This window comes from Morone saxatilis, unplaced genomic scaffold, assembly GCF_004916995.1.
Source record: "Morone saxatilis isolate NCDOM2014 unplaced genomic scaffold, NCSU_SB_2.0 Contig14, whole genome shotgun sequence".
NCBI lineage: Eukaryota > Metazoa > Chordata > Actinopteri > Moronidae > Morone > Morone saxatilis.
This window is the reverse complement of record NW_023339696.1, coordinates 2,993,033-3,004,225: the sequence shown is the minus strand read 5'-3', so window position 1 is coordinate 3,004,225 and position 11,193 is coordinate 2,993,033. Positions and strand designations below refer to the sequence as shown.

At 40.9% G+C, this 11,193-nt stretch overlaps 2 protein-coding genes across 4 annotated transcripts in view; both read left to right on the top strand.

The window, feature by feature from the left end:
• cln3 (CLN3 lysosomal/endosomal transmembrane protein, battenin) overlaps window positions 1-3,892 on the top strand; it is a 13,582-nt gene extending 9,690 nt beyond the window's left edge. For both annotated transcript variants that reach the window (XM_035655211.1, XM_035655210.1), the window contains exons 14-15: window positions 425-565; window positions 1,956-3,892. In XM_035655211.1, coding sequence (XP_035511104.1) covers window positions 425-565; window positions 1,956-2,072 — 258 coding nt within the window. In that variant the 3' untranslated portion in view covers window positions 2,073-3,892. The remainder of the gene's footprint in view (window positions 1-424; window positions 566-1,955) is intronic.
• A 656-nt stretch (window positions 3,893-4,548) lies between these two features.
• Window positions 4,549-10,584, top strand: LOC118323428 (serine/threonine-protein phosphatase 4 catalytic subunit B). 2 transcript variants are annotated; one of them, XM_035655393.1, is made up of 9 exons: window positions 4,549-4,736; window positions 5,374-5,647; window positions 6,893-6,944; window positions 7,037-7,087; window positions 7,776-7,877; window positions 8,009-8,182; window positions 8,294-8,420; window positions 8,641-8,830; window positions 9,626-10,584. In XM_035655393.1, exons 2-9 carry the CDS (start codon window positions 5,538-5,540, stop codon window positions 9,753-9,755), a joined length of 936 nt encoding a protein of 311 aa, XP_035511286.1. In that variant the 5' UTR covers window positions 4,549-4,736; window positions 5,374-5,537; the 3' UTR covers window positions 9,756-10,584. The 2 variants fall into 2 exon arrangements, with proteins under 2 accessions (XP_035511286.1, XP_035511287.1); XM_035655394.1 differs by having other exon boundaries at window positions 4,567-4,699.
• The last annotated feature ends 609 nt before the right edge of the window (window positions 10,585-11,193 follow it).

Sequence of the window (11,193 nt, the reverse complement as noted above, 5' to 3'; positions counted from 1 at the left end):
TATTTTTCTTGAATGTGTTATTATTCAGATGCAAGTCACTTCATTTTATATTTTCTTTTTTTAACATTTTGTTTCTTTGGAACCACACACACCTATCCTTATCTCCAACTGCACAACCCCTCTGTCAATAAAAAAGTCAGAACCGAAATTTCAGATATGCACCAGAAACAATAGAACCAGGTACAGTGATAAGACACAGAGAGCAGTACGAATACACATCGCCAAATTGGTATTTAAAAAGATTAACTACAAAGCTGGGTCATTGCAGATTGCTTGCCAAAGAGCCACATTTGTTAAGGTGTCACATTCCTGTTAAGATCCAACTTGTGACTGCCGCCCCATCTGTTCTTCAGTGCTTCAGTCTTCTTCAGTTTGTGTCTTGTACTCTCACATTGCTGATTGCCAGGCTCTCTGCCCTCCACAGGTGGTGAATGCAGTGGTGCTCCTGTTCGCAGTGGGTTACCAGTTCCTGCCCAGTGCTTGGCTGGTCTTTGTTATTGTCCTCTATGAGGGTCTGCTGGGTGGAGCTGCTTATGTCAACACCTTCTACTTCATCAGCAAAGAGGTCAGGTCAACAGTCAGTCAGTTGGTTTGTTATTCGGGGTTACCACGTGTCATGAAAAGCAGCTGTTTGCTGTGAATGCAGACTCAGCACTACCTCAATGTTAACCTATTGCCATGATACAGTCAGTATAATGTACATTTCCACAGCACTAATTCCATCAGTACAACAGAGTCATGTCTAACCTACCACTCTGCTGCTCTCAGGTCCTGTGACAGAAATAGTTTTCATTACCATGTTTCCATTCAAATGTATCACACATTTTAACATTTTAAGGTTCATCAAGATATGTATGTGGCGCCAGCTCTCCAGTCGGCAAACCAGAAGGAGAGGGAGCAACAATATGTCATAATTAAAAGAGCGCTAGTTGGAATAAAACGGTTGAAATCAATGCAGGCAACAGGCTGTGAATATGTCATTTCTGTTATATTAATGTGAGGTTCCATCAGGTCCGTGTGCAGCAATCGTGGGTGTGTTATAGAGCCAAGAGGCGACTGTCCGAGTGGAAACAGCTGACCAGTCCTGTGGCTTAAATGTTTGCTATTTAAGAACTTATTTGGAAAAAGCAACCTTCTCCAATGTGACACTTTAAATGTGCATAAAAATAAGTTAAAAAACACGGCCAGTGAAACTCAATACTTGCCTGCATATGTTTCATATTAAAAGCCTGACCAAAGGGTGTAGTCTCTCCCTTTGAAACTCACTGATGGGAGCTTAACAGAAATCAAAAAACACTCTTCTGTTGAGAAGAGGAGAAGAGAGCAGCAGACTGTTGCGTATTAAATGACTGTGTTGTCACTCTGATAAAAGGAGAGGAAATGTACATTGTGTTAAGAGTAAGTAATGAGTAATGTTTTTACCCAGCATTAATGAGTGACAAACTGTATTACTATTTGAGACTTGTGTTATGTCACAGTTCATTTGTCTTTATTTTATTTTATTATTGAGGCTGTGGTGGGTGGTGGTGTTGTATTTGAGTGTGTTACACTGAAAGGTGTTTCTAATATATTTGTATTGGCAAAAATCTGCCAATATGTTGTATATCCCGATACAGGGAATATAAATATAATTCTATATATTGCAATACTGTATGAAAAGGCAATATGTTGTGTTTTCTTTTAATCTAGTTTCAGTAAAACTGTATAAAGAACACACCACCATATACTTAATTCTGCATAAAAATGTACTATAACCAGAACTGTGTGGTCTGCATCTGTATTTATCATAGTGCTCTGTGATAAATACCTCATTTTACAATTAAAACACTGCTATATTAATACAGTATCACAAAACCAAAAAGTATTGCTCTATGTATAGCTGAGGTGTGGCTCTTTATATTCTGCATTAAATGTCTAGTGTGTGTTCATCCTGACGTCTGTCTGTTCTCCCACAGACTGAGGACAGACAGAGGGAGTTTGCCATGGCTGCTGCCAGTGTAGGAGACAGTCTGGGCATAGCTCTGGCTGGACTTGCTGCTTTCCCTGTCCACAGATACTTCTGTTCCCTATGACCCAGCCCACACACTGACCAGCAGGATGAATAAGCAAGACGTGGGTGCGTTCCATTTGAGGGATTTTCTTTTTTCAATCTGACATGAGTTAGAGACCATCTGACAAAAGCAGACTTTACTCCTACATTAAAATATTGACTCCGCATACTGTATTCAGTGCGGATTCAGCACCAGTGAGCCAGCCAGAGAGAGGAGGGCTCACTCACTAACGTATCCTTCTCACCAGCTTCCACTGCTGTTTGGGATACGGTCCCATGACATGAGTGGTTTTCAACAGGAAGGCATGGTAATAGTTTACTTAACCTAATAATGTGTTTGGTATTCGCTGGTTTGCACTAAGAACCTGTTGCCTGCGGAGAAAACAGATTATTGTTTCATAAAAGTCCATAGCTTGTTTTGCAGACCAATATTAGTTGTGCACTCACCTCAGTGACAAATAACAATGCACTTGTTTCCATCAATGTTTCCTGTAGCTGCTTCACAAGATATGCCTTCCTGTTGTTCAGTAGTGAACAGCTAGACAGGAAACTGTGGTTGTTTGAATTAAGAAATGCAGTATGACCAGCACAACTCTCCAAAACAAAGAGAAAATGATTAGACATATTTTTTAATTACACAAGAGTTTATTTTAACAGTTTTTACTGAACTGAAATGTTTCAGAATTATAGGACACAGTAGGACGTCTCATTTTCAGAAATAACACCTGTATTTTTGTCTGGTCATCTAGTTTGAAGAGCTTGTTCTAAATCTGAACTGACCGAACACCAGACTACACTCACTTATTCACTCACTCATCTTTCTTTCTACAATAATTAAGTTGTTAATATGAAAAGGGTGAAACTGTCTCACTGCATCTAGAACTGGCATTATACATTAAACATTACCTAGTGCAACTTCGTAACAAAAAACGGTACAAATAGGTGACGACATAACAAATCGTGTATGATGATAATTCTTACGAATTGATTTGATTAATGAAATTAATGTTACTTTAAACCCTTCAAATATGTTTTGGGGTAACAATGTGTATTGATCATGCTGTAACAACTATACAACGAAACCAACATGGAACCAATACCGATTTTCCTTCATACTTTTATTGCTGAACAGAAGGTAGAAGTTCCCCAGTAGCTGACATTATTTAATGGTGCCTTCTGTATTCTTATAACCAGGTTGAATCAGGTTATTGCTGAACTAACATATGATGTCATTACTGAAGTGACCAAAATGCTTTTTATTATATCTTTCTACCAAAGATAACAATGGTTTCCTAATTATTTTCAATGTATTAGTGAAAAGACAATAAGAACATTGTTGGGTACGCTTTTACCGGTACGGGTATGTTAACAGCACGTTTTGCCAACAGGTTGTTGACCTTTTTTTAACCAAAAATCTCGGTTTTCCTGTTTTCTGAATGTAATGTAAATTGTCATTGATAATAATAATAATTATTATTATTATTATTATCATTACTATTATTATTATTATTATTATTATTAAATAAGAGCAACAATGTTATACACTTTATCCATATACACTGTTTTCTCTTTATGTCCGATGTGCACATTCCTGCTGAAATGTAAACTACTAACATTTAATATTATGCTGCTACTGTTAAACTATCATAACTTTGTTACAACTTACAGAGGTGTGTTTGAAGCTTTGTGCCTGTGTGATAAAGATGCATTAACCTCCAGAGTGTCAAATAAGGCTTAAAAATTGGACTGAGCATTAAAATGGTTCAAACCTGTCATGTAACATACGAATGTAAAGAAATGATTGTAAGAATGTGCTCTTTATTATAAAGTTAGCCTATACCATACTATGATTGTACTGTGATTATTGATTATTGTTATATATTATATCTTCATATATCTTCCAAAACCTTTTTGCTCTAACACTGAGGGTTGCTGTTCTCATCAGGGCTGCAACTAATGACCATTACCATTAACCATTAATCTGCTCAGTGTTTTCTCATCATTTGGTCCATAAATTGTGTACTATCACAGAAGCAGCAAATCATCACAATTAAGAGGCTGAAACCAGGGAACCATTGATTTTTACTTCAAAATGTATGAATATTTTTTGTTGTTGATCAACCAGCTAATCATTTCAGCTCTACACGTAGTTGCTTTTTGTTGAAGGAATTAAATAATATTAGGTTTCACAGTTTTGTAAGTTGCATATTCGACCATTGGCTTCCACCTTGTGATCTGCACATATATAATTAACACAGTGAAGATCAAACATCAAAATGATGTAACAAATTGAAAATACATCTTCTGGGGACCTCAATTTACCATTTTTACTTTATCTATTCTCAAGCTGTCTAATGTCTCAATCATGCCTTCATTTTATTCACATTTAACAGGCCTCTTCCCCCTGTCAGACAAAAGGAAACTAACTACAGCACTGTGGTTGTGCAGCTCTGTTTTGTGACGGACAGCTCTCTGCAACTGCGCTCCACTGAGCGATGCGCGTTCCCTACACCGGAAGTTACAGTCGAGTCGGTAGCGTTCATGAGCACGACGGGAGCGAACCGGCAAAGACGATACCGGGGGAAGAAGAGGAGCCGGGTGGACGGCGGACGGCGACAGAACACAGTCCACGGAATGAAACACATTGATGTTTGTTTCTCAGAGTTCTGCTTTCTCTCACTTAACGGTACTGACTCTTACTTCAGCGGCGCTGTGTGAATCCTTTTCATAGCGTCTGGCTAGCATTAGTTAGCTCACGAAATTAGCCGAAGTGCTAACCAGTGTCGGTGCCCCGACAGCCGCGGTTAGGCAGCTAACGCACAGCATTTCGTCAGCTAACCTACATATGTTTCTTAGTTTAACGAGCACACTACGTAGCTGGTATGTGTAGTCGTGCGGCACCGGTTGGCGGACGGTATCGTTAACCTTTAGTACAGATTCTCAAACAAAATGGTTGGCTAAGTTATCAAAGAATCAGTTGGTCGCTGACGTCGTTAGCAGCGATGTAAGCTAACGTGCTAACGGTTAGCTTTCTGTTGAGCTAACTACGCCCATAGGCCTCACATTCCTGGACGAATAACTCATCTCTGGAGCATCTGTATGATATGGAGATGAACGAATCGTATAAAGCGAGTTTTGTACTGCTCTGGTTAAACTATTGCGTAGTTAGGAACCGGTTTAACAAAAGTCGGCCCAAGTTATCAGAGAGCAAACGTTAACTAAATGTTTCTCCGGTTACGTGATAACTAGTTGTTGCGTTGTTTCGCGTTTCTGTAAAGGTTTGTTGTTGAGGTGTAAACCGTGTTTTCTCTCTCTCTCCACAGTTCCTTATTCTGCACACCCTCATAGCAAGAGCCTGACGTGCAAGTGTTGAATCGCCCAGTGTGTGTTGTGAGTGCCCGCTCCACTGGCCGGGGAAGAAACCACTCAGTGACCCCAGTGTGCGAGCAGAGGAGTGTGCGACCATAGTGTGCGAGCAGCTCTCCCTATGTGTGTCACAATGGGGGACATCAGTGACCTGGACCGACAGATAGAGCAGCTCAGACGCTGTGAGCTCATTAAGGAAAATGAAGTCAAAGCACTGTGTGCCAAAGCCAGGTAATGGAGAAACCTGGCCTATAATACAGACACAGTAATACAGATGTTAAAAGTGGTGCTAAATGTATACTGGAGAGTTTCATCCGACTTTTTGGCTCATGCTAGATTCATCCAATAATGTGGATAGCTGAAGGCACACTCAAAACAAATGGAGGCAAAGGAAATATTAAAACTACACACTTATTGTTCACAGCTTTATTACATTATTAACCTCAATACTATATTGTAAGGGCAACTTTGGACTCAAACTACATTTCAAAAAGGGAAAGATGTTATTCCAAGAGATTAAATGCTTTTTTGTTTTCCTACTCAGTATTTAATGTAAAATTGGCGTATTTTAGGATTAGCTTTATATTTTTTGAAGGGGAGTTAGTTTGCTTTAACAAGTTTTTCTTCTGCTGTTTGTTTTTGTCCTTAAGTTACAAACAGGATGTTGACACCAGCTGGGACATTCAGTGTTCAAGTGTCAATACAGAATATTACAAGACACAGGCTATGATGCAGAGACGTGTAATAATAACTAACTTTTATGTACTGGACTGTGTACTCTGAGCTATTGCAGTATTTAGGAAGTATAGGTTTGGACACATAATCAAAGTAACTTGAATTAGGATGTTGGGTCATAAAACTTATAGAACAATGATATATCCCCACTGCTGGTTTAAATTGGTCTAAACTTTGAATGAGTATTCCATCTGCTGCTCTTTGGGTTGCTTAAAATGCCATAGCAGCATGTTTTAAACGCGTTGTCATGATTGGTTGATGCTGGTGTTTAAGAGATGCTACAACCCAAATGTATCGTATTGTACAGTCATGTCCTTTGGTTTAAAAAGGTGGCTGTACAATAGTACTAAAAGAACCACAGGAACTTGTGAAACCACGCTCTAAAGTACACATTGGTCTGGTTTAAACACGGAAATCACATCTAATTATCTATATTGTCAGCCATCAGCTCTGTGTGTCCTCTCTCTGTTGTATGCTAGATGGAAAATGGAAGAGACACACAAGAAATGAAAACACTGAACTTGCTTGGTGACATAGATATACATGTCTGCCTGTGTTTTACACGCCTTTGTCCACTGGGGGGCGGTGCTCTGCAAGTGATTTTCAGCTAGATTTCCTTTATGACCAGCTGCTAGTCTTTGAATGCATCTGGATAAAATCTAACTGGGTTTAGTATAACATGTAATCATAACTGTGTGTGTGTGTGTGTGTGTGTGTGTGTGTGTGTGTGTGTGTTTTCAGAGAGATTCTGGTGGAAGAAAGCAATGTCCAGAGAGTAGACTCTCCTGTCACAGTAAGGAACATTTTTCTATTGGCTCTAGTTTGTTCAGAGTTTGACTAAAATTCTTCATAAATGTGGTGATAATGTTTTGTCTTGTTTTTCAGGTGTGTGGTGATATACATGGTCAGTTCTATGACTTGAAAGAGCTGTTTAGAGTAAGTTTGAGTTTCTTGTTACACACTGATCACTGCACACTTAGTTAACACGTTTTTATTTGTGTGTTGTGTTTTAAAGTTGGTTGGTGGTGCTGGACAGAGTTGCACACATTCTGAACAGTATCCAAGTTCAATATAGTGAATTTACAAAGTTGAACACAAGTCCTAAAGGATCATTCTGGTGGGTTTGTTCCCTTTTTTCCATCACAATTGTCTAAAATATAGTCTCTTACTTCACTGCGGAGGGAATGATAAATTCTGTGTACCATCAGCACTGCCCTGAAATACACACAGAATGTTGCATGTCATACTCTAAAAACCACGCCCGTCAGAGGGGAAAACAAACAACGCCACAATATAAAGACAAACAAACAACGGCTGAAATGCTCACATAATGTACAAAATGTAGCTCACTTAAAAACAGATTTTCAGCACATCAAAGGATTATTTTAGCACCCAGTGTGTACCAGAGAGGAAAAGGGTATATTGACTCATTACTGTCGGTCTGTTTCAGTGTCTCTTTCCCATAACAGTTTTTTCTTGGAGCAATTATCCCCCTGAATTGTAATATTTACAGCTTGTTTAGATACAGTGGCATTGTTTGTAATGTTGATGTGTTGCTTTGTTAACATAAAAGTCACAGTATATCATTGTTAAACTAGTTGTTTTTAATCTTTCCACACGATAGGTCGGTGGCGACGTCCCAGAGACAAATTATCTCTTCATGGGAGACTTTGTGGACAGAGGCTTCTACAGTGTGGAGACCTTCCTTCTTCTGCTAGCTCTTAAGGTACACAGGATTTCTTTTCAGACGTGGAAGTATTGTACTTCTGGAAAAGAGGTCAGATGCCCATGTAGGACATGCACAGGACTTCTGAAGTCTGCTTGTCCTCATGTCTTTGCTTCTGCTGCTCTCCTCAGGTGCGTTATCCAGACAGGATAACCCTGATTCGGGGAAACCACGAGTCCCGGCAAATCACCCAGGTCTATGGCTTCTACGACGAGTGCCTCCGCAAGTACGGCTCTGTCACCGTCTGGAGATACTGCACGGAGATATTCGACTACTTGTCTCTCTCGGCTATCATCGACGGCAAGGTGTGACACATTCTGTAATATTTCCTTCAACTACAATGACAGTGAGACTCAGTTTCTGACATTATATAACGTCCATCAGTTGGGTTGATACATTCTTCTCTTGTCCTTCAGATTTTCTGTGTGCACGGAGGCTTGTCTCCATCCATCCAGACACTGGACCAGATCCGGACCATTGACAGAAAACAGGAAGTTCCCCACGATGGGCCCATGTGTGACCTCCTGTGGTCGGACCCTGAAGGTATACAGACAGCCGGTCGAGCCTTTTAAACATTGCATTGTTCACAGACTGTTGTGTGTTCAAGGAAACGGTATTTGGCATGATGATAAAATGAAAACCGGCAGCAGTGGTGGACCTTTAGTTAAATATACAGCAATACTTTAAAGGTTTACAGCGATCTCTCTAACCCTGCTGCCATGTTACAAGCATACCTTCACCTGACTCATCTTTTCTCTCTCAGACACCACAGGGTGGGGGGTGAGTCCCAGAGGTGCTGGCTACTTGTTTGGCAGCGACGTGGTGGCCCAGTTCAACGCCGCCAACGACATCCACATGATCTGTCGAGCACACCAGCTGGTCATGGAGGGCTACAAATGGCACTTCAATGAGACGGTGCTCACGGTGTGGTCAGCACCCAACTACTGCTACAGGTAGGGAGAAACACTAAAGCTCAAACAGTAAACGTACAATGTGTAAGGCTGCCGTGTGTGAAAAAAGGCAGTCCTCATTTATTTGAACCGGTCCATCGACGCAGCGGCAGTGCCAACGCAGAGTCGTGTGCAAAGAAGTTGAACCAGGCGAGGCATTGGCCAGTCACATACATGCAAGTGCACAGTCCTGGTTGGTTACTGTGTAACGTGAAAGCCATATTATGCTGTGCTGAAAGATCAAATTGCTGCTGTGTTGTCACCACAACTGGAAGCAAATGTTTCGTCTTCAGTTTTACGTGCATGATTGTGTGTTGGTAGTATGAGTGCTACCACAGTGCTGGTGACCTACACTCAGTACTGTGCCTGAACACATCCTGTGTAGACACAAAGGACTGAAGCCACTGCTGCTGCGCCGCTACTGTACTGCTTTCAGTCAGTGAGGAGCAGTCCTGTTAATGGTGACAAATGACCACAAAGCACTCCTTATTCTTTTGTCTTACTTCAAAATAAGAACAAAGTGTACACATTAGACATTTTATGCCAATAAAGTATAAACCTTGCAGCATAGCTTCACACAAAACAGCAGTTCTGCAGTCGGTTTCATCGCAGTATTTTTGAGCACTGAGATGTTGCAGTGTAAATGCATTCATGGCTGAGTGAGACCAAAGAGAATTGTTTTGCCTCAGCAGGACAACGACATTTATTCCTCTTCTCTTCAAAGGCTTATTTTACACCACATTGAGGACAGATGTGTTTATTTACCCTCTAAATGTATTTTCTAAATGTCCTAACCAGATGTGGCAACGTGGCGGCCATCTTGGAGCTGGATGAGCATCTACAGCGGGAGTTCATCATATTCGAGGCAGCGCCACAAGAGACCAGAGGCATCCCCTCCAAGAAGCCAGTAGCCGACTATTTCCTGTGAAGTCTTTGAGCAGACAGCCATGTTGTGTGGAGATCTCCGGTACCATTTCTCACCAGCCACCCTCCATCCTGCTGCTGGACCGTTCTGTCAGTCTGAACTCAGAGCAGTTAGACAGAAAACCTGCCAATTCCCGCGAGGCTCCAGACAGCTTCAGCTTGAAGAGCCGGGTTTTTGCCCCACTGCCCACGCCTGACAGAGCAGTCACTGTGAAAGGTGTCGGTGGCGAGGTGGATACTGGGCCCATGACTGTTGTCACTTCTCTTCAGCTGTATAAGATGGCCATTTTCTTTCTCCCCTCGGCCTCCTTTCATTTCCGTCTGTTCTCCTCTCTCACTCTCTGTAGATACCTCCCTGACTTAACCTCCACCACTCTTGTAGTGTTTCTTTTCCTGACGAACATTGTCATCTAGTTTTAGAAGTTTTTGGAAGGAGTTAGACTTTTCTTTTTTTCTTTTTTCAAAAAATATGCATTTGTAGGAAGTTTCACATTTTTATCGTTTAAGGAATTCCCTCGATGCATATGTTGTGTCTTTGTTCTTGATTTTTGTATAATTGTTGCTGCCAGGATTAAATGCATAATGACCTGTTTCCCATCCCCTTTTTTGCTCTTATGTTTCTGTTTAACTGTCATGTGTCACTATTTAACACCCAACATACCCAGTGCTGCTGCTCAGCACTATCACAAGTAAATACCAGAAATGTAATGACTGGCCAACAGGAGTCACTATATTCACCATTGTTTTTTTCTCTTAATTCCTTTTAATCTACAAATCTCTGTAGGTCTGTCATTTTTGATATTGTGAGAATAAAGTTTTTGTATCAATGCTGATTTTATTTTCAGGTGTGCTTTAATGACACGTGCGTGCTAACCATGGTAACAAATGCATGTTGTGAAATCACTGATTCAAGTCAGTAACTAGCCCTGTAGGAAGAGTTGGGATTAAAGGGCCATTCAGTCATTTCTGAAGCACTGTAACATGACATGAACATTGCTGTCAGAAGTACAAGCTGAGTGTGTAAGCCAGGAAGATTTTTCCTTTTCATTTCCACACTGATGTAAGTGATGTAACAAGTTGCCCTTTTCCAGGATTCCTGTTTGGGTAAACCATTAGTCACACTCCAGCCCAGACTGAACCTGACTCATGGTTGTTGTTGCATGCTTTCTATCACAATGTGATTAATTTGTATGTGGCAGTCTTGCGGAGGAAGACAATGGAGAGACTGATGAAGACGTACCAACATGTACCATTGTCTCAAATATAATGCCAATAACGTTCTATAGTAAAATGATGTTGGCTGTCGTACAGTATGTGCCCAACAGGTAGAGAAATGTCTGCTGATGAGCAAGCCCTCGAGCAGTACAGCTGGATGTATCTATTTAACTACACATAACTGTCAGGTGTAAGCTGTGTGTGTGTGTGTGTGTGTCCCTGCGCAT